We start from the raw sequence: 24,683 nt of genomic DNA, 5'->3' as shown, positions 1-24,683 counted from the left end.
ATTTTTTTTATATTTGAACATTTATTTATGTGCATCCAACCTTTATTATTTTTCCAAATAACTCACAGTAGTGAACACATCCAAAACAACTTCTCCTTCCAGAATGTTAATGTTATTTTTTTGTACATTATTTCATTTGCATTTTATTCTAATTTTTCTTAAGTACAGATCTCAAGTTCAGAAATGAAGTGTTGTTATAAAAATAAGTTGCCTGGAGGGTAGAGATAAACATAAAGGTGTGGAATAAAGTTGATGCAACATAATTTCAATGATGATAATAACTATTTTTGTAAGAAAAATATTGATTCAGCATATAACATCATAAAACCTAATGATAAGCACATTTCTTGATTTCAGGTTCAGTTTTACAATGCTCATTTGAAGAGCTCTGTCATATAATAAGATAGTCACTTAGCACAGTAGCTGGATACTGATATACATAGCTGCAGCCATTGCCAAATTGTAGTTTACATGCCATGTTTAAAATTACACCTGCATTTAGAAGATTAGCTTCCCTAGCCAAATCGTATGTATAAATAAATCTTTAAATTAAAAAAAATACTCCTTACAGAGATAAACACAACTTTTTGTAGCTCCAAATGCATATTGATTTCATATGTACATATATGCAATTGGTTACATATCCAAAAGAAAAGAAAAAAACCAAGCCAGGTGCAATAGTTGGACATTTCCAGTTAGGGTTAGGGTTGTGATGATCTATGTCTATGTAGTGTTGTCAGAGGATCTCCTAAGAACATCTATTTCTTTAAATATACAGTTTAAGTATATCTAAATAATACTGGATGTACATAATGAAAGGTAAGGATACAAACCTAAAAGCATAGTTGATCTGATTATCTGTAATGAAATGTTAAGAGAATTAGTGAAGGGTTATTAAGTTGAAGAGTTTCTGAATATGGGACAGACAATTATTTGGTAGCATCAAGAGAAGATTCTAGGGGAAAACGCACATGTAACAAAAGGCAAGAAGTAAAAGAAATCAGAGGGAAACAATCAGCTGCTTAACAACCATTCAAAGCTTCAATGGACTTTTAAAAACTAGTTACGACCCATCTTCAAAGTTGCGACTACCACACACACCCTTCCATGATCATATGATAGCATTCTGGGTGCTTAGAAACCAGCTCACATTTATGTCACGTTGCATGTCCATGATCATATAACCATAATGTACAACTTTTTTTGTCCCCTTACTGTAAAAAAGGCCCATTAGATATGCTGGATTCACTTAATGACCAAATTGTTTGCTCAACGACTACATGATTCACTTAATGACCATGGTGAATAACTTATTGTGAAAATGGTTCTGAAATCAAGTCAGGTCACATGGTGACCTGCTTAACTACTGCAATGACTTACGCCCAAAATTCTGGGTTCAATTGGGTTCATAAGTCAGGGCTATATTTAGACTGACTGAGGAAGTTAAAGTCTGAGTGCTCTAGGACAGAACATAAGAGGAGAAATTAGTCATCCAACAGAATTATTGGACAGTGAACCTAAGTAAGTAAGGTGTGAAAGATGACCGGAATAGAAGAAGCCGGAATAGTTTCTAGCAATCACCAAGAATGAAATCTCCTCAGAGTTCTTAAAAACAATCAGACAAGTTAAGAAATTTAAAACAAGAATAGTCACCATTATTAGGTGTCAAAATTAACAAAATTTATCCAACAATGATTACCTGAAAACCTTTGAAAGGCTAGTGCTTTCCTACCTGAAAACCATCACGGATCCGCTGTTAGACCCCTTGCAATTTGCATACCGAGCAAATAGATCAACAGATGATGCTGTTAATATGGCTCTGCACTACATCCTACAACATCTTGAATCTCCAAAGACCTATGCAAGGGTCCTTTTTGTAGACTTTAGTTCAGCATTCAATACCATCATTCCAGACATTCTTCTAACTAAGCTAAACCAGGTACAGGTACCGGAACAGACTTGTAAGTGGATCACAAGCTTCCTAACAAACAGGAAGCAGCAGGTGAAGCTAAGCAAGATCACATCAAATACCTGTACAATTAGCACAGGGGCCCCCCAAGGCTGTGTGCTCTCCCCACTTCTCTTCTCTCTGTATACCAATGACTGCATCTCCAATGATCCATCTGTTAAGCTACTGAAGTTCGCAGATGACACAACAGTGATTGGTCTCATTCGAGACAATGACGAATCCTCATATAGACGAGAGGTCGAACGGCTAGCCTTGTGGTGCAACCAAAACAATCTGGAACTGAACACACTCAAAACCGTAGAAATGGTGGTAGACTTTAGGAGAAACCCTTCCATACTTCCACCTCTCACAATACTTGACAACACAGTATCAACAGTAGAAACCTTCAAATTTCTGGGTTCTATCATATCGCAAGATCTCAAATGGACAGCTAACATCACAAACATCATTAAAAAAGGACAACAAAGAATGTTCTTTCTGCGCCAACTCAGTAAGCTCAAACTGCCCAAGGAGCTGCTGATCCAATTCTACAGAGGAATTATTGAGTCTGTCATTTGCACCTCTATAACTGTCTGGTTCGGTTCTGCAACCCAACAAGAAAAACACAGACTTCAGAGGATAATTAGAACTGCAGAAAAAATAATTGCTACCAACCTGCCTTCCATTGAGGACCTGTATACTGCACGAATCAAGAAGAGGGCCGTGAAAATATTTGCAGATCCCTTGCATCCTGGACATAAACTGTTTCAACTCCTACCCTCAAAACGATGCTATAGAGCACTGCACACCAGAACAACTAGACACAAGAACAGTTTTTTCCCGAAGGCCATCACTCTGCTAAACAAATAATTCCCTCAACACTGTCAGACTATTTACTGAATCTGCACTACTATTAATCGTTTCATAGTTCCCATCACCAATCTCTTTCCACTTATGACTGTATGACTATAACTTGTTGCTGGCAATCCTTATGATTTATATTGATATATTGACCATCAATTGTGTTGTAAATGTTGTACCTTGATGAATGTATCTTTTCTTTTATGTACACTGAGAGAATATGCACCAAGACAAATTCCTTGTGTGTCCAATCACACTTGGCCAATAAAAAAATTCTATTCTATAAAAAAAATTCTAAAAAAATTCTATTCTATTAAGTTGGACACAATAACATTCAAAAAGGAAGGAAGTAATAATTTTGTTGTTATTTTAGTAAGTACAAATGGACTACAATGGAAAATATTTTTTCCTAATATAACCAGAGTATAACTATTGAGTTTTGTGAGATGTTAAAAAACAAAGAGAGATTTAAGAATGAGAACAGTTAATTTAAAAGAAATATCCAAAACCTTGTTGGAACATGATACACCACATCCCCAGATTGGGCAAGTATTTATTTATTTATTTATTTATTTGATTTGATTTTTATACCGCCCTTCTCCCGAAGGACTCAGGGCGGTGTACAGGCATAATAAAACCGACAATACAATATACAAGTTTAAAATACGATTTAAAAAACTTATTTAAATTAGCCCAATGATTAAAATTTACCATACTAAAAAACCCCGTTTAAAATTAATAAATTTAACATTAAAATCCCAATTTAAGCCAGCCCCGCGCGGATAAAAAGATGAGTCTTGAGTTCGCGACGAAATGTCCGAAGGTCAGGTATTTGGCGTAAACCCGGGGGAAGCTCGTTCCAGAGAAGGCCCTTCCCCTGGGGGCCGCCAGCCGACATTGTTTGGCGGACGGCACCCTGAGAAGTCCCTCTCTATGGGAGCGTACGGGTCGGTGGGAGGCGTGTGGTAACAGCAGGCGGTCCCGTAAGTACCCAGGTCCTAAGCCATGGAGCGATTTAAAGGTCATAACCAACACCTTAAAGTGCACCCGGAAGGCCACAGGCAGCCAGTGCAGTCTGCGCAGGAGCGGTGTTATATGGGAGCTACGCGTAGCTCCCTCTATAACCCGCGCAGCTGCATTCTGGACTAACTGAAGCCTCCGAGCGCACTTCAAGGGGAGCCCCATGTAGAGAGCATTACAGTAATCCAAGCGAGAGGTAACGAGCGCATGAGTGACTGTGCATAAGGCATCCCGATCAAGTAGAAAAAAAATCAGAAAGATACTTATTTGATAATATTACACCAGACCATTTCCCTATTTTCTAGGGGAAATAGAAATATTTCTTATAGTCCAAGTAACCCTTTTTGTTATAATAACATTAAATCACAAATTATGCTCCACAAGATGTTTTCAACTCCTAGTGACCACATAGATATTTTCTCCAATATGATCTATCCCTAACCAACTGCCACCAAGAGCCTCCCATTGACCTGTGCGCTCCCATAGGGAGGGTCTCCTCAGGGTGCCGTCAGTCAAACAATGTCGACTGGTGACCCCCAGGGGGAGGGCTTTCCCCGTGGGGGCCCCTGCCCTCTGGAATGAGCTGCCTCCGGGGATATGTCAACTCCCTGACCTCCAGACCTTTCGCCGCGAGCTAAATACCTTTTTGTTTTATCGCGCAGGGCTGGCCTAATATAATTTTTAATGTGGGTTTTAATTATGGTTTTATTATAGTTTAATTGTTTTGGCTTAATTGAATTAGATTTTTAAAATGTTTTTAACTTTTATGAAAATTGTTTTATTTGGCTGTAAACCGCCCTGAGTCCTTCGGGAGAAGGGCAGTATAGAAATAAATAAATAAATAAATAAATAAATAAATAAATAAATAAATAAATAAATAAATAAATAAATAAATAACCCCAATGGTGCATTCATCGCCTCCTAAAACAGAATTTATCCATTTTGTTGCTGGTTTTCCTCTTCTTTTTCCTTCCATCTTTCACAGTATTAGAGCCTTTTCCAGACAGCTGAGTCTTCACATAATGTCTGAAGTTGGATAATTTGAACCTGGTCATTTGTGCCTCAGCTGACAACCTTGGGTTGATTTGTTCAATTATCCATAATTTTGTTTTCTTGGCTACCCACAATACTCTCAGAAGTCTTCTGTACCATCTAAGTTCAAAAACATCAATACTCTTCCCTCACAAACCATTCAGCTATACCCAAGAATTAAATTTTTCGAAAGCAAACTAGAGAGCCAGTTTTTCTAGGAACCAGCTTGGGGAAAAAGTGAGAAACTAAGTAAGGTTCATGTTATTACTGTCTTTCTCTGTCAATTTGGTGTGTCCCTTTTTAGATAATACTTGGATATCATTAACATAAACTTTGTACTCTTTATCTAATAAATAACTTTCAGTAGGTGTACGGAACAAAAATAATTCAATAGAGTCAGTAATGCATACAATAAGAAATTAACCTCACTTCCTGGTGATGATGCAAAAACCTATATTTAAGTTCCAGCAGAAACCAAAAGCCTTGATGAAACTCTTAATGAAGTTATCAAAGATTACTTAAACTGGCTGTTATTCATTTGTTTTTAAAGGAAATTGATTTTAAGCCTTCAGATGCTGAAATCAACTATATTAGATCAGTCTTCCCCAATCTGTTATATCCCAGATGTTCTGGATCAATCTGAGTTGATCAAGTCCAGCTTCTATTTTCACATCCAGATCTACCAGATATCCTCCTGTTTGTTCTTCCCAAAAACTGATATTCGAAATTGCATTGTTCACAGTCTAAGAAAGGGGAGGGAAGATATTACAGGGTATTAGATACTCTATAGAATTATAAAAATATTCATTTGGCCTGGGCAAACATTATGAAATCTTTGCTTTATTTCTTTCTTATTCTTCCCCAAAGCTTAACAGAACAAAAGCTTTCTCCTCTTTGAGTTCTTGACAGTAGGCAATTCAAAGCTGTTTCTATTAATCCACACTTCTCCTCTGAACACATCCGAAACTGCCTACCATTTCAACACTAATATTGCAGAGAATATTGCATTTCTAGTCATCTTCACAGTATCCTCTTCAATTTTGTTTTGCGAAGGTGGAGCATTAACAATAGGAAGAGACATCTCACACATTGTCTGCCTTTGGGAACACTTGCTTGGAAACACATACAATTTGACCTCTCAAAGCTTCAAAACAGCTTACTTCAACAACTATACAAAGGTTTCCTGTTTTTCTGTCCTTTTCACTTTTACGTAGAGTAAAATTTTGAAATGATGTTCGAATGACAATAGCAGTAGCAACTGCAATAGTAGTAGCAACCATTTTCTCAGACTGCTTCAATTAATAACTAGACGATAGCATTATGTATGATTTTTTCTTCACGCACTGTCTTTGTTGGCCTTTGAAATCTTTTATCACTTTGCAATATGAATGCACTGAATCTGCACTATTCTAAAATGTAGCTTTTGATGGAATAGATATCCATTTAAAAATATGAAAGCTGTAATAAAACTAAAGCTGGACTGAATTTTAAACATGTGCATGTTTTTGTGTGTCTTTATTGCGTTCTCCCCAGCACATATTTTCAACCCTGAAGCCTTGACATGTTGTTATGTTAAGACCTGTTCCTTATTCACTACCTGATATCAATCAAAGATCATGTATGAAATATGACAAACTCATGGCACTGCATAAGCTATATGACAATATTACTGTTGGGAAATGCTATCCGATAGCAGAAACTCTGGAGACAGGCTGTGGCTTCAATCTTGCCATTGGGCAATTACACAGCATTGACTGTGGACTGATTCGCATGATTAACTGGGACAAAATGCATATGGGTACTAGTTTAACATATGCAGAAGTATAAATTCCATCCCTCTGTGTGTTTTAATTACAAAAATGGAATGGACCCAGGTGCCCATCTGAGTGTGTCTCCTCATCCATATTATGATTCAATTATTCACAGACTAATAGGAATGGAAACATGATGTTATTCTAATCATCTCCCTGATGGAGATACATTCCTTCTTTTTTTTCTTCCAAAGCTTCCTCTCTTAATAGTTCCACACCTTTTTGTAACCAAAATGGAAGATTCATGTTTATTATAGTTATGAAATATATTTATAACATTCATAAAAGTTCTAGATCAGCAATAATAATAATAACAACCATAAATGATAATGATGTCATTTCATCTGGATCCATATCTGGTTATATATATGAAGAGAAATAAATACTGCTTTCTCAAATTTTATATGGATGGATGGATCTCTTCATGTTCATGGTCGAATATTTAAACAGTTTTTCTGCCCAAATATATAGTATGTCTATAATTACGAATATCCAAAATTAGAAATACAACAAGACCTCATCTATAAAACTTGGATTTACAATGTTATGTTTGACTAATACAAATATATTACAGTTAAACTGAATGCTATCTATCTAGCAAATATACTTAACTCATGCCATATGCTAAATAAATAAATACTTAGACTCAAAAGCCAAAAGGCTTTTGAGAAAACATATTTTATGATATTGTTCTTCAAAGAAAGTGTGAAGCTTTATAAAAACTGCCTTCAATAAAAAAGTTGAAGCTCTTCCAAGGATATTACAGTAATCTCATTTTATCTGTCCACTTTATTTATTCTTTTCCCTTCTTCTACTATCCTCAACCTTGCAAGCACACTTCTACTCCATCATCGACCTGCATCATGCACCTCAAATATGTGACTTTCTGCTTACTGATCATTGCTTCAAGATAGCAGTCAAGTTTTTATTCAGTCTTGTACTGATTGACTGATGCTTCTCACAGTCCATGATGTGCTCAGTAATTATTTTCAAACTCATTGTTCAAGGACATATATTTTCTTTCACTCTGTTTCATTGTCCAGCTTTCACAACCACAGATTACCACCAGAAAGAGCATTGCTTTAACTATTCTGAACTCTGCTGTCATCCAAATGTCTAAATGTCCTTATGTTAGTTTAAATTAGTCATTTCCTCTATTGGATTGATTTCTCCTTTACTTTTCAAACAAACAAATCAAGCCAACTGTAAGCACAGTAAACATGAGGCCTAAAAATATCTTTACCTTATAATATCTAATATTAACATAGATTTTTCACTTTCCACTTTTATTTTGATAATGAATTCTAATATTCCATAGTTTCAATTAACAAATTGACAGTCTGTATGCTTCAATGTTCTGACCTCCAATTTTGATTCTAAATGTTATCTCTTCAAATCTTGGCATTCTCTATGATATATTTGCTGCAAAGGTTAAACAGATAGGGGGCAATCTGCAAACTTGTCTAATTTATTTTTATTCTGAACTATTCTTCATAAATAATGTAGTTGTTATGTCAAAACGTATTGTCCTGCACCAGGTATGTCTTATGTGCCTCTAGATTTCTAACATGCCCTTGACTCTTACTACAATGAATTTAAGAATTATACATGAAAACAGGCCGTCACATGATCTGGACACCTCCAACAATTGAATCAAGATTACAGAGTCACTGTAGTCAGGCCAAACTGGATGAAAAAGAGCTGGACACTGTGCAAAACTCTATATAAAGTAATAAGTTCTCAGTACCCTCTGTAGTTGATCGACACAAAGTATTTTCATTATAGTCAACCAGTTCCACCATTTTTGCCTAAACATCCATGTAGATAAGGCAACATGCAAATTTGACAACCATCACAAACTACATCGACTGCATATTACTTTCTACAATATTTATTTTTTCTTTTGCCAGACAACCTATTATGTCCAGATAATTCTAAAATCAACTCATTTGCCAAAATACAACAGCGCAAATACAAAAGCAAAATTACACTTTGCAGGGATAGTACAGATTCAAATATACTATCCCTGCAAAGTTTAGTTCAGGTAATGAAGTGTCCTCCTAAGACACATAATACATTTTTCTTTCAGATTTCCCTTTTGCCTAGAAAGGTGGTAAGGGAAAACAAAAGGGCTGGAATACACACTCCTGATTCTCTTCCATGTACAAATTTCATGAATTCTTGAATAGTGCTAGAGATTAAGTGAGAAAATAATTACAACCTGTTAGGATTGAAGAGAAAAGTCAAAATGCTATTTGAATCAAAACAAATTCTGTCTAGCAGAAGGCCCAACAAGGTACCTGACTGAAAAATGATCCAGTACACCACAGTAGACACAAATCTAAAAAAAAGACGATGCCATGAGAATATACAAGATCTTTGGCAAGACAGAGAAGATTGGAAGATAGAGCTATAACCCAACAACAAAAGAAAAAAAATCAGGAAGATACTAAATCAGGACTTTCAAGTAAATTAAAGAGGAAATTGAGCATTTACCCTTCATCTCAAAAGACAAGGACAAGCTGATAAAAAGGTACCAGTACAAATTGAAAAGTTACATACAAACTGAACAGCCAATTAATGAATGGCAGGGTTAGTACGAAAGTTGACATGTCACTCAAAGTACAGATGGTTATTAATGGGAATAACTTGATAGTGTTATTTATCTTCCAAAGAACCGATAGGACTTTCCTACGTTGGAATTGAAAAAATAAGGGATCAAGAGCAGGAGAAACGTAATGCCAAGAAGAGCAGTCAGATCAATGGAATTTATCCATTATCGTAATGAAAAAAAACACTTTGAGAAAACGTGAATGCTTAATGAAGCCCTTAAACTTCAGCACTAGACATTACACATGTGGAGAGGTGTACAAGGGGGAGTTCTACTATCTCAAAACTCTAATAGATAAATTGAGCTTTGGGACAGCAGCTAGTAATAGCATTCATGTAGATTGTGAGGGTAGAGATGCATCTTAGCTACTCAAATAGTCCGGTATCATCAGCTCTCCTAACAACCTGTCAGTTCTTTGCATTTCTGCTCCTCAAATGGACTATTTTCTGCCATTACACTTTTTTTGTGTTGCATATCTTTTATGTTTCAGTTTTGGTGGAAGAACAGTCTATACAGGACAATAACTTGGCATTTGCAAAAATTGCCTTTCATTCATTCAGCTTTAGAACTGAAGTGCTTCATAGCAAGTAAATAACAGAAATTGTGTTAATGACTTATTTCAATAGCAATGATTCCAAGTAATTACTTGGGTTTTAACGGCACAGATCCTGCCATATTGCTTATTTTAAGAGGCTAGCAAGATGCTGATCTAAAAAAACAAATTGTCAAGCTTACATGGGGGGGGGAAAAGTGTCTACAGCAAACTAAAGAATTCTATATAGATTTTAAGGATTTTCTTCTAGGGCTTTTATTCAATAAAAGTATTCCTCCTCAAGTGACCTGAATTATAGCACATATTTCTGTATACATTACCTTTTGGCAATATATTTTAAACACCTAAAATACAAATACGTTGTTTCTAATATTTTCAACACATAGTCAATAATTGATGTATGCTCTGAACTTTTTAACCAGAATTATTCTGGCAACTAAACTTTAAATTGTGTAATAAAAATATAAAGGGCAGAAAGTCAAATATTACATAGCGAGAATGATATAAAATCTATAAAACTGTAAACACATGGCTATCTATGAGCTCTGATTTATACAGCTTTGCAAATAGATGTAGACTTTTCTGCTTTGAATTCAAAATTCAATTCTTTTCCCCACTCTGTGTTGCACCATTTATCCCCTGCTATTTAGTCTGCCTACATACATATATCCCCAATTTCTTTCTTAGCCATTTGACTTATAATAAAGAGACTGTTTGAATAAAAAATAAATATGTTGATAGCCTGTTGCAAAGTACCAGATTCTAATACTATATTTATTTGCAAGAATGTTTTTAGCCTTCACGTAGTTTTCATATGCATTCAAAGAAAATAAGAGTTGTGGATGGCTATTTCTGAAGGCTTTGGCTAGAAATGTACACACCAAGTTAATTCAGAAGAAGGACTATCCTGAGATTACACAAAGCATCTCCCCAATTTATAAATGTATATGACTGGCCATGTTCTTGACAGCAGCCATTTGAAAGAATGTCCAAAACATGTTCTCTAAAGTGCACAGTGACTCCAAAAGGCTTAATTTCTTCTTCATGAACTTCTAAGCAGCCAGTCATCCTCAAAGCTTTCTAAAGCTCAAAAACTCTAGATCATTTATCAAAGGACTGAAAGTCATTCCAGAGGGGATGTGCTAATTTCCTTTGGTACTGTACTAAGGATACAAAAGTAAATGTACTGTTGTTGTTAAGACGTTGTCCAGGATGCGTATATTGACTCATGAAAGCATCAAGAATGGTATTCTGTTTAACTGTTTTTAAAATGTTTAAAATGTTTCCATACATTTGTTTAATTTATTCATGGATAAAGACATAAGGACTACTTGCGGTGATATTAGAGATGTGTTGGTTGGGGATACGAATATATTTTATTATATTATAGAATATAAGTATAGCCAAGTACAATTATATTTATACAATAGGAACTGGAAGCTATTAACGCTGTAATGATTAAAGTAAATTAAACCTTTCAAAACAGAAAATTTATATCAATGTTAATTATTATTTCTGAGATGTAAGGGAGAGTTGCTTCAATTGTACAATTAATGATGAATATAACATCAATAAAAAGTTGCAAAGTAACTTAAATTCTTTTATAATAGAAAAAGTTTAGCTCTTTGAACCTACTACTAAAGTCTCAACTGCATTAATGGATAGTCACACAGCGAGCAAGATATTTAGACTAGATTTGCCATTTTATCCAGCAATCAAATCACTCCCAAAGACCTGGTTAGGCAGCTGTTTGATGAAGCTAAAGGTATCATTCCAGCTGTAAGCTATTCCAAGTAGAGTTGCCATATTACAGGTAGTCCTCAACATACTACCATTTAACAATCATTCAAAGTTATGGTGGCCTTGGAAAAAGTGACTTACAACCTATAGTTGTACTTACAGCTAAGTGTTGCAATATCCTGCCATCACATAATTTCAAATCAGTCACTGGGCAACCAGTTCACATTAATGACCACTTGCAGTGTCCTGTAGCAATCATGGACAGTAGTTCAGCGATCCGGTAGCGAAGGCGGAGCAGAGCTCCACCCACCCTCCCGGGTGTCATTACTTCCTGGTTTTAAAATGGCGTATTCTATTCCAAAAATACATTAAGAATTTTATTACAGTTTCCTAGTTGAGTGAACTGGCAGAGCATTTCTCTCAGTCCAGCAGGTTCTATTTTCTCCGTTGTCCAACTGCAACTAACCCATTTCAAGAAAGAAGTCCCAGACCCTGAAGGATTATATGAATCTCACAGCTTATTATAATGGCAACTATTATAATAATAATAGCATGGCAACAAGCCATGGTTGGCTTATCCACAGATTTCTGCATAAACCACAACTCCCTGGGTTCACATGATTTACAAAACTACAGATCTTGGTTTCCAAACTGCAAGGGCCATGTTCTCATAAAACACTAGACCAAAATGAAAGAAGTCCAATGAGCATGAACTTATCATCAGCATATTTTTCCTTTTCTTTGACATCAAATTGAATGTAAACTAAAATTCTTCAAATAAACCTTTGTATAATAACTTCTCAAGCTCCCAATAAAAGAAATAAATAATCTCTGACCACAAGGATATTTTGACTTGGCATGCCCTTTTACATGAGAGCATTTGTTCCACTAGAAGAAGAGGGAATTGCAGCAACTAAAGTGAAGGAGAAGATTTAAAAGAAATTGTCTCTTGAGAATGCCTGACATCACAAAGTCTTGAAAAGACTGACTGAGAGACCAAATCTAACAAAGAAACTAATAAAATATCCCAATTAGATCAGGAAGGAGTGCAAATAGGAAGCTGCTAAGGCAGTCAAGCAAAAAGACTTCCTTGGATGAAATCCGATTACAGGGGGAAAAAATGAAGAAAAAACAGAACTAGGCATCAGCTGTTGATCTCCACACACAATGTTCATAATTGCTCTCTGCCTGGGAGTATATTTGGTTCTTCTACAATAAGGAGCTGCAGTCAGAAATGTCAGCAGCACGAGTACTTCTACATATTTATCGCAGCTACTTGTGTAAAAATATTTGAAAGTGGGGGCCTGACTTCCACGAGAAAAGGTTCTGCAGAGGTCAAAAGCATATTGCTGCAACTGCCATTACCAAAAGCTAAAAAAGCAAAGTGCAAAAACTGCTGCTATATTAAAGCCACATTTATGATCTGTTACAATAAGAGGCAGCATAACCTTTATTGCCTTCCCGTGCAGGATCTCCGCTTTCTGCATCCAAAATTAATCTTCCCCAACCAGCACCCTCCCTCCAGTTCAATTCCATCAATCCCGGCAATCACAGGGTGGGCTGGGGTGATGAGATGTGGGTAAACAGAATCTTTCAAATGGCAAACTGGACAAACAATTGGAATGTCCTTTAAAAAATGGAGGCACCTTTAAAAAAAACTTTACAGTATTGCGAGAATAGAACCTGTTGCAAAATCAGAAGAATTTGCCATAAGGCTGGCTGTGTAAGGAACTTTTCCTACCAAGCCAGGTGCCTCTCTCAGAAATTGAAACAATAGAAAGGTAAGTTGGGTATTGCTGGGAAAATGGGACAACTTGCCACAGCCAACTCGCTGTGAGGCCAACTTACTATGTGGCCATCTCACTGCAGAATAACTTGCCATGGCCAACTGGGCATGGGACAATTTAGCAGTTCTATTTCATTACTTAAAATAAATAAAAAAAATTTTAATTTTTGCCATTCACATTTCATTCTGTTCTTCCATTTGCATCCTTTCTTTAACGATTCTATTCCACCCTTTCTTTGCTATTAGTGTAACTCTTGTCCCGCAGCGGCTTGTGCTGTGGCAAGATGGCCATAGCAAGCAGTCCTGCGGCAAGCTGGCCACAGCAAGTTCATGCCGTTATGCGCACCTGATCTCCATTGGGTAGATGAGTCGCTGCCGGGACCCAGCGGGATGGGATCCCTGCAGTCTGTCAGGGGTGCTACAGTGGTCATAACTTTGAAACCTGGACGCAAATAGCTTTTGGAGAATCTTGAGTAAATTTGAGCAGTCGCTAAGTGATCCATCATAAGTCAAGTCTGTACTTTGTACAAATATCAGTATGTTCTGTAAGAATTTTGAATGTCATTCGCCTAAATATATACATGCAATTTCTCCAAATAGGAATAATTTGTGTGCAATTTATAAGCAGAGAAATATTTCAAGAGAGCTGTACTGGATTGTTTGAATTAAATGACAATTTGTTAGTCCTTGAAAAGAATTTAATGACAAATCTCTGTGTAATACCTGCAAGATCTGGTTTAGCTGAAGGAATACTAGCATGCATATGCTTTTGTATATATATCATTCTCAGTTGAATCAAACAGAATGTGTTAAGATAATAATCAAACCTATATAGTTTAAGTTGCTCAAACTTTCTAATATACCTATTTGTAATTGGAAGCCTTGCTGGCCACTCTTACATGTTCTTGTTTCATTCACTGGAAATATTCAGAAGCTGCTACTTTGGAAAAGAGCTGAATGGAGGAGAAGGATTTAAAAGCACTGTCTCTCTCCTGCCAAGCAATCTGAAGTCTTTCATGACTGGCGAATATGTGCCAAAGTGAAAAAATCTTATTTCTTTTTGTCCCAACTGTTAAACTTTCCTGACTCAGTGATAATCAGCTATGAAAGATCAATACAAATTGCAAAGTTCATCTAGTTTCTTCAGACTGCTAGAAAGAGTACCAAGAGTACAGAAAAACACTTGTAGTGCAACTACACAAATGAAAAATGTGTGGCCAATCTGAATTGTACTGATTGCACTTAAAGGAAAATCTCCAAGATCAATAAGGATCAGTAACCAACAAGAATCTCTGGCTGAATACTATGTCTGCATGTACAGTAATACAGGATTTATTTCAGAGACTAATGTAATTCAAGAATCAGCAAACCTAAATCTTGTGCCCAAATATGAATTTCAAGTCATACTTTCCACTACCACCATAGGAACTAGATAGATTTGCAGAACTGGATAGATTTGCAGGTGTGATTTTTGAAGAGAAATGTTTTTCCCCCTGCCGAAATGGACAATATTCATAATGATGTTCTGTTTCACTAGAAAAAACAGGACTATCATTCATACTGAAAGAATTAGAAGGGTCCTGTTGGAGACAGGGATTATGTAAGGAGCCATGTGAGATTAGAGTCCCATTCTTCCTTCATTTCTGGGTAATCTTCAGCTATTTATATGAAACCACTATACATCATAGGGCTGTTCACATAAAAGAAACTTGGATACTTTTGAAAAATGAATATGAAATGCATTGTAACAAACATGATGCAGCATTTTTAAGAATGCATTGAAATATTTTACCAAATCTGAACTCTATCAAATTCATTTAATATTGCTCCCAAAAGTAATAAAAAGCAAATAATACCAAACAATGGGATAAGTCCTGCTGTGTACGGTATTTCAACAACCTCCCACAAAGTACTGCTTGCTTGTACAAATGAGGCCACTTCTTTACAATAACTAGATACTGTACTTTTCTACAATGTAACATTACATTTATATACAAAAACACGTGGTCCTTGTTATCAAATATATTATTAATCGTGATTACATAGTAAGTACATACTAATAACTATTAGTTATTATTATGGATAATATGGATATTATCCATAATAAAGAATAACACATATCCCTCTTTTAATGGAGATTATTTTGTTGGAAGAATTTGGGAAAGGTTTTGTGTGTGTGTATTTTATGTGTGCACAAGTTGTTGGAACAGCAAGTTCCAACAACAAGTATAAAGTATGCTTTTTCAAAGTCTTGTTATCCACAGATTCACCATTTAAGGCAAGATGCTGCCTTAGAATAATAATCTATATAATACTAAATGTCTTGTATCTGTTTATAATCTTCAGTTGGGCAAAATGGGGTATCATAAGGCAACCATTTTTGAACCAATATACCTCAAATGGGATAATTTACAGCATGTATCCAAAATCCTGAACTCGTTAATCCCATGGAATTGAAATTTGGCAAGTTGTGGCTACTTCAGTTACACTGCACCTTCAAGCTGCCATGATTGGCCAAAATCAGATGATCATCATGGGCTTATCTCCACCTTTCCTGCCTCCCTGTGATCCCTGCTTCCATTCGAGGGTAGTGAGGGAGAGGAAATGGTTTCAGTCCATATTGTGAATATAATGTGAAAAAAAGAATGCTTCCCACAACTCAATGAGGATGTCAGCAGAAGTTGAACTCTTCTGAGGTGATGACAGTACCATATACCTCAGGGATTGAAATTTTGCAAAATTTCAGCGAGGACCCCTTACTCCTGTGGGACTGAAATTTTACAAATGCTCCAACTTTCCACAAAGGAATCAACTGAGAAACCAGTCAGAAGTCACTCCCACGCTTTTTTGCCCGCCCCATGGTATTTGTTTCTTGTTTAGATAAAGAAATATCTCTGAAATGATGACTCAATGAATCAGACAGTACAATGGTGATATCAATAGTTAAATATAATATAAACTATAGAATTTTGGAGAACATTTAGGCTGACCTCTGCCCGGAACAGGAATTTGCACTATAGTATCCCCCATTATAATCAAAATCTACTGCTTTGTAATTTAAAGCCAATAAGGAACTCAGACTAATTTTACCCCATGATTTATATGACAGACCTTTTGATACCTCAAGACAACTGTCATGCCTCCCTGCCACTTCCTTTTTTTCTGGACTGAAAACAACCAGTGTTTCCAACAGTTTCTCATAGATTTTTCTTTCTATGATCCCTGTCATCTTGATTGTACTTCTCTGACATTTTTCAATTTGCCAATGTCCTTCTTAAAACACAGTATCCAAAACTGAACGCAGCATTGTAGGGGTATTCTGACTAATATAAAATAGAGAGGGACAATGTTTTATCCTGCTTTTGCCATTGAATCTGTTAATGCATAATCACAACTGCTTTTCTGCAACATCACATTCTTAATTGACATTCAGCTTGTGATACACCAACCCAGCCAGATTACTTTTTGCATATATTTTGCCTAGTATGTCCCCTACCTTAATTTTACCCACCAAAAGTAGGACTTACCAACTGTCTCTATTGATATTCATCTTGTTGGTTTCTGTTCATTATTCCAACTTGTCAAGACTTTTCTTAATCTTGTTACTGTCTTCTACAGTGTTTGCTTTTCCCCTATCTTTTTGTCATATGCAAATCTGATAATCTTATTTTCTTACTCCTTCTTCAGTTCATTTATAAGTAGGCTGAACAGCAGATACTTTTCTTACGCTTATCAGTAGCAATTCTTTAATGGTCTTTCCTACTTTTCCTGTGTAGGCTAGCAATTAACCTGAGACTTTCTCCAAAAAAGCACCTGTTCTACTACTGAGCTATTCATTCAATCATCAATACTGCTATAGTGAGTTGTTTCAATTAAAAACTTTTATAATAAACACAGTGGATATGATTTTTTGAGAGCCAGCTTGGTGTAGTGGTTAAGGCATTAGGCTCAAAACCAGCAGACCATGAGTTCTAGCCCTTTCTTAGGCACAAAGCCAGCTGGATAACTTGGATTTGTCATTCTCTCAGCCTTAGGAAAAGGCAATGGCAAACCCCTTCCAAAACATCTTGCCAGAAAACCTGCAAGAGATTTCAACAGACAATCTCTGAGAATCAGACACAACTGAAGGGGGGGGGGAGAAATTCTTTATACAAGTGGCTAAAAAAGATGGCCTTATTTCACGGTCAGTTGTGATACTCTCCAAACATTAACACCAAAAAATCAGTAACTTGCATAAGTATGCCACACTAGCTTAGCACAGTTTCATAGAAAAGAAATGAGGGAAAGAAGAAAATTATGCAAATATGGAAAGTGTCATTTTCATTTTTTTTTGTGATTCTAGAAATATATAACCTGTTACTTATTGAAAAGTACATGAAGCAAAAATGAACAATTGCTTTTCACCAGTCCACTATTTCTTTTACAAAATACCCAGAGAGAATTATTGAGATTTTCCAACTTGCATCTAATAAATTATTCAGAAGCTTGGTCTGTGTAAAGAAAGCCATATGGGAGACACACAAAATTGTGGTCATATAAAACAGACCAACATCTGACCTCAGTTATGCTCATATATAACTCTGATAAGGGAAAACACTGTTTCGAACATATTTAATATGCAAGGTAAACACTGACCAGATTTGGTAGATAAGCAGACAGAAACCCTGCTGCCTTAAGCCAGTTTACCAATCAAATTAGTAAAAAGCCAACATTTCAAACACAGTATTTTTTCTGGTTATATACCCAGTGAGCTTGAAACAGGAGAGTACAGCAGAGCAATAAATTAACACAGTAAGAATCTAATTAGGAGACAACTGTTGCTGTTCAATACTTTCAATGCATTATTAGAATAGTGATTCATATTCACAGTATTATCTAAATTAAAGAAACTTCTATGTACTTTCAAAAACCAATCCTACTGCTGAATACATGGGAATACCAGGAGAAGAATACACAATACTTCCAGCTGCATAAGTAGATTATGCTGTTTAGGCAGTTATGAGATCTAACAGGATCTAACAATTAACGACTGAGGTGATGGCAAACAAAGAAAGCAACCACATTTGCCTTGTCAAAAGAAAAGGAAAAAAGAAATCACAACTGAGCCAGGAAAACTTACATTCAATCAAGTTAGCTCTGAAAGGCAGATTATTTCAAATTGATTTTTAAAGGAACATTAAAAGCTTAGCTGCAAAGTTTGCATCAGCCAATTCAGATGAAATAGTAATAGTACTTATTTGGAAAGCCTTCAAAAAAACAAAAAAACAATTTCTTCTCCAGGCCACTTATGCTGGCATGCTGGTGCTCCTGTTTTTCACCAAGGAGCTGAGTTTAGAGTGCAAACATGCAAGCTTATAATTAAATTATAATTATAAGCTTATTATAAGATTTTGATAGTGCTGTGCATTCCCTAATTGGCTTTAACTTGAGATTTTAAGTATCTATCTTTCTGATCCACCAGAAATGCAATTTAAATATGGAAGCCCAAATAAGATCCAGTTTCACTTTGTACTGGAATAACACAAATTGTCCAAGATAATACTGTGGAAGAATTATGAAAGCAAAATGAATAAAAGAACAAAAGACCAAACCTAGTATAGGAGTAAACCTCAATGAACTCCATCAGATTTATTTCTAACTCCACAAGAAAAAATGTTAAGAAAATATTTTTCCATTTTGTATTTAAAAAAACTCTCCAACTGTTTCCTCCTCATCTAAACATGAAACAGAATCATCTTATTTACCCTGATGTCAATGAAAGAAATCGGCCCCAGTTACATTAGCAACCAGATCTTGCACTGTACATTCTAAAGGCAGAAGATCAGATTGCCACCTACAGGTATATTTAGTTTCTCACTCCCCACCATTTTTTTAAAAAAAATTCTTTTGAAAGTACATAAACAATGCAAAAGAGATGGAACATAATAGAAAGCATTTTTTAGATGAGTCTTGCAGTCCGTTTATACTACAATGTCATTTAAGAACAATAGAACACAGATCATCTTTTCTCATAAATATAGCTGACATAGGACTTTTCCCCACATAAGCATGCACATCAGATGAGTCACAAATGAATGTATAGGCTGCTTTCACAGAAAACATTATGACTTGTCAGCAGTATTGATGTCATATGCTGTTTCTTGCTATTGTTGGGCTGTACTTTTTGTTTTATTCATATGAGTAATCAGTTCATATTACAGTAATTGAACAAGAATATGCACTCATCTAGGCTATAGGCTTTTAAATAATCAAGCAATGATATCAGACCAGTAAATTGGTTAGAACCCTTAGGTTCTGCTCCAAGTCTCATAATAACAAAAGCAATAGGGAACAATAATAATACATTGACCAAAAGAGGGTTTACAGTTTTGGCTTAAATTTAATTTGCCTAAACCACATCCTTCCAAATGGGCTTTGCTTTTGAATAAACCTGCATAAGATCAAATTGCAGAATTAACCATAATAGACTCGGTTGATATATTTTATTTGTAGTCTTGATTATGACTTTTTCATTCTAACTATAGAACCAGACTTATTAAAGCTATAAAACCATAGAAAATGCATTACTCCATTTAAAATGCTCAATTCTGGCCACTCTACAGTTCTGTAGAAGAAACATAAGCCATTTACCTGATACAATTGGTGCTAGTCTGAATATGTCCGTTAACCTGCTGTTCACTGGTTCGTAAGGTGATTCTTCAAGCAAATCATTTCCTAAAAATAATTTAAAATGTTTTTTTTTCTTTCTTTCATGCTTTTTAAAATATTTTCTAAACTACAACACTCCTAGGATCTCCAGGCTATTCCCAACAACAAACATGACAATGCAATCAATTATTACTACTTTCCACTTTTATCTGGCTTCCCATCCCATCATATCATCTTCTTCAACTCTTTTTATTTGGTAACAAACCTACAGAAACTTCAATTGAAGGCATTTTAATCTTTCTCTTTCATATCTGTAGCTGTTAAAGATAGGGGAACAAACTTCAAGGATTCATTACTATTAAAGTTCAATCATTATTATATTTTATAAGTACTTTGTGCTTACTTCCAAATAAAAGGTAGTACAGAAATCAAATAAATAATACTAAGAGAAGGCAAAAACGGTTTTTTTAAAAAAAAAAATAGCAGGGGATGTTATGCTTATAATAATCATTTTCTACAGATGTTAAGAGAAAAAAGTACTTTGTTTTCAATGTTTCTTGTAAACCAAATAGATTTAGATCTACATCTAACTATATCCAATACATGCGGAACAAATATTTTTCTTAGTTGAAAGGGTGCCAGAAAGCTAAGGAAAAAACCTCATCCATACATCTATGAGAATCACAATAATTCTTTCCTCAAAAAAATCTTAAATTTGACATTCTATGCGAAATGTATGGTGTTACTGTTTACAGAATTCTGTGGGAAAAACTCATCTATTTAATATATGAGATACAGGCCACCAGCTTTCCTCAACCTGGGACAAAAATTCCACCATTTTACTTGAAGCAATGGAGACCATAGACTTGGCTACTTGTTTTTTCTCAGCCTATTTTCTCACATAAGCCCAAAACCACTGCCTTGAGATACTAATGGATAAAGCAGAGTATAACTCTGAGAAATAAAAATGCATTCAGATACTTGGATAAAAGACCTCAAGTAGGAAGCTACAGTCAATAATCCAAAGTTAAACTATTTTGTTTAGCAGCAAATATTGATTCAGCTGAGCCTCACAGATATAAAGATATATAGAATAACAAGAATAGCATAGCTGAACTTTAAATTGTCAACAAGAGCCATAGTCTGGTGATCCCTACTGCCTCAGGAAACAATGACTATAATTCTTTTCATTGGCTTGATGTCAGCATGTTATTAAGGAAGCTTTTCCCAAAATTCATCTACTCCCACACTACAGAAAGGATGCTGCTGTTAGATATAATGTCTTGGGTAGCTTGGCTAAGGGAGGTGTGACTTCAATTTGATCTCACACGTGAGAAATTGGCCTGTATAATCTCCCGACTTTAGATTTCATTAACAAAGGCTGATGGTCTTTGCTGGCAGGAGGGGAAGTTCCTAATTCAACCGTTTTGTAAATCTGTACTCCCCTTTTGACTTTGGTTTACAAAGGTCAGAGGAGTCCCTTCTGGGGAAAATCTTTTGAGTTTGCATTTTCAACAATAGGAAACAGCAACAGCAACAGCTGCTCTGGCTGGGTGGCATCAGTGGTCTTCCCTCTGCAGCCAAAGAGCACAAAGAAAATTACAAGGTCAGCTGATGGAGGACCTGAGGGGCAGGACAGAGGGCATTCCTTTCTAGCACTGGGGAAGGAAAGAGGCAGGGAATGATGTTGTGTATGACAACCACGTACCCTGTAAGCTTTGGTACATGCTCCAGTAAATACGCAGACAGTTTTTCTCCTTTTTCATGCCTCTTTTGCAGCGGCAATTATAGAGGGATTTCTGCTTGAGAGCCTCCATGGCGCTTTTGCACTCGTCCTTTGCCTCCAGGCCTGCTGCCCGGCTGAAGTTGCTCTCTTTGCCAGCTACACACTGCCTCAGTGTCCTGTATTTAGTGCTGCAGCTCTGCTCCCTGAGACACTGGTCACTGGCTTTCACACAATCCAGATGGTCTCCTCCAAGCAGCCCACTCACTTCAGCCGAGAAGAGCACTTCTGCATTCAAAGAGAGCAAAAGAAAGTCTGTCAACCCCTGAGAGGTCAGTCCAAGAGAACATACACAAAACTACAATAATTGCAAGAATCCAAAGGGGGGGGGGAGAGAGGCAGAGAGAACTCGGCTTTGGTTGCCTTTCTCAGGATAGCAAAGACACCAAAGAGAACTTGGCAAATGGAAGTCCAATGTCTATCCCTCTTCAAGAGATTGTTTAAAATTGAATGTTTTTTAAAAAGTCATTGTCAAATCAATGTATCAGCTGTGTAAGATAAAGTCATCTCACCTATTACCCCCATTTTACAGGTAGTTTTCCCCCCCAGGTTTCATTTTCTTTGGAAAACCCATATTTATGAAAGTTAACTTTCGAAGTACAGAAACCATCCCCTTTATGCTCTAACAACAGCATTAGGCAGTTAAATGTTCATTTGCACAAAGGCAGTGCTGTGATTTTAACTTCAGTCAGGAAAAAGGTCAAATGAGAGCAATATTCTTAAACATCGAGGAATCTTTCAAACTTCTGCTTCTTTTTAAAAAGCTAGGCTTCTGATATCTTCCACTGGAAAGATTTAAAAACAACCAGATTTTCAAATTCCTCTTCCTCCAGCATTTTTGGTACAACCAATAAGGTCATCTTTTAGTTCTTTATTTCCTTTCCAATAAAAAAAATAAACTAGCCTGTGTGCACTCAAACACTCCGTATCTATTTGCAAGCCACAGCAGACTGGAGATACAAGTATTTTTTATTGTCAAAGCTCAGAACAGGCAGGATATAACTATACCTTTTATAATTACAACCCTCACTTTCTTCTAATAAAGATGAATTTACTGGAAAGTTTCGTCCAACTTATTTCCAGTTTAAAAATCAAAAGGCAGCATATCTTTTGCAAACAGCACCACCCTGTGTAAGTTCTACTCAGAAGTAAACCCAACTAAATCCCAACGAAATCTATAGCCAAGTAAGCAGGCGCTGAATTACAGTGTAAAATCCATTTTCCGCGTTGCAAACATTGGTGTAAAACTGGCAGACCACCGTGTCTTTCCAAGACAATCAATCGGCAATCAGCCCCTGCTTGGAACTCACAAAGCCAAGAAAGATTGTACAGAGTCACATACCAAAGATTTAACGCACCGGCCACTTACCCATTAAGGGCAACACCAAGTAGAAGGTAGCCAGAGGCATCTTGCTCCTCGACAAATCCTTCTCTCCAACGAACTTGTTTCCGCCGCTCCAGAAGGCGATCTCAGCACCTAAGATATTCCAAGCCAGCAAGGTTCCAAAGCCACCAAGTTCATATCCATTGAATTTACAAGGGAGAGGGGGAGAGAGAAAAAGAAAGAAAGAAAGAAAGAAATCCCCACCCTCTCCTCTCTCTCTCTCTTCCGTCCACCGGGAGCAAAAGCAAGAGCAGCTGCTCTGCAAAAGGAGGGGGAGGCGAAGCGAAAGGCGAAGATTTTCTCACATGGAGGAGCTTACATCCCAGGATCCCGGAAAACAGAAGGGTCGATTTCTCAATAAAAGCGAAAGGGGAGGACAGCCAGCCTTTCCCACTTCAAGCGCGGGAGCGCAATTCGGAGATGGAGCTTCCCCAGCCTCTTTTTCGGGGGGCGGGGGGGGGCGGCAACGTCTCCACTCAGTAGGACCTCCAAGAAAGCGGAGGGGGAGGGGGAGAAAAAGAACAGCGATCCAAAGGTTGGTTTCCCAGTCCCGCTGCCGTCCGACAGCCTGCCGCTGGTCTCCTTTACCGCCGCCTCCAAGTCTGCGGGCGACCCCCGAGTTAGCCCAAGGGGTCCCTCTGCTTTCTCTGAAGGGACTTTTTCACCTCCCCGAACCTGCAGCCTTTCAGGGTCTGCGCCCAATTGGCTGGGTCCGAGCTTGATTATCGGAGAAAGGCACTAGAAAGGCGGCCAGCCCCACCGAAGCCTCCGGAGCAAAAAAAAAGAAAAGAAGAAGCCTTTTTGTAGCGCCGCCGGCGTTTCTCGATGCGCTCCAGTCGCCCCCTCTATTGGACGTAGAGACACGCGCAACGGACGGGGCTCTTGATCTCGCCGGAGAAAGCGCTCCAGCAGGTGCAGCTCTTGCGCACAAGACAAACCGCTCTCGTTTCCCCGGGAGGAAAGTCCCTCCGCTGGACTGAACTGGGCAGGGTCGGAGAAGGCAAAGGCGGCGGCTCTCGTCCCCTGTCCCCGGAAAAGTTTTTCCTGCGCTCGGTTGGGTTTCACACAGTCGCCATCAAAAAAAGCAAGACTCCACGTTCGTTCGCGAATGGACGCGGGAAGGAGCTTTAGTACCAACCGGGCGGGGGAGGAGAGGCGATGTTATAAATCAGGGATGGATGGATGGAAGGAAGGAAGGAAGGAAGGAAGGAAGGAAGAAAACTCAATGGCGCTTTAGTTATAAGCCAAAGGAGCCGTGGGTTTGGAGAAATTGGTACGTGCTCAGGACTGTGTCGCCTGACAGTCCTCGACCTTCGTCCTTGAGTAGACCCTTCCCAGCAAGCGAGCCTTTTTGCAGGAAGGCGCCTCCCTTTCGCTTTTTTTTTTCTTCTTTAGCCACTGAGCGCGTCCCTGCCTTTCCCGTTTGCCAAGGAAAGAAACTTTCAGGCGCCCTTCCCACGGCCAGTCTGCGCGCGTTTCCAGGTGCGCAAGGGAACAAAGCAGCCA

The 24,683-nt window shown here is 37.3% G+C and overlaps 1 protein-coding gene across 1 annotated transcript in view; it reads right to left on the bottom strand.

The window, feature by feature from the left end:
* GFRA1 (GDNF family receptor alpha 1) overlaps positions 1-24,125 on the bottom strand; it is a 296,170-nt gene extending 272,045 nt beyond the window's left edge. Inside the window, exons 1-3 of the mRNA XM_058188128.1 lie at positions 23,163-24,125; positions 21,719-22,021; positions 19,993-20,076 (exon numbers count right to left, since the gene is read on the bottom strand). Coding sequence (XP_058044111.1) covers positions 19,993-20,076; positions 21,719-22,021; positions 23,163-23,202 — 427 coding nt within the window. The 5' untranslated portion in view covers positions 23,203-24,125. The remainder of the gene's footprint in view (positions 1-19,992; positions 20,077-21,718; positions 22,022-23,162) is intronic.
* Positions 24,126-24,683: the final 558 nt, after the last annotated feature.

Source organism: Ahaetulla prasina, chromosome 6 (assembly GCF_028640845.1).
Source record: "Ahaetulla prasina isolate Xishuangbanna chromosome 6, ASM2864084v1, whole genome shotgun sequence".
Classification (NCBI taxonomy): Eukaryota; Metazoa; Chordata; class Lepidosauria; order Squamata; family Colubridae; genus Ahaetulla; species Ahaetulla prasina.
The sequence above is the reverse complement of the archived record's forward strand: the minus strand, read 5'-3'. Positions and strand labels throughout refer to the sequence as shown.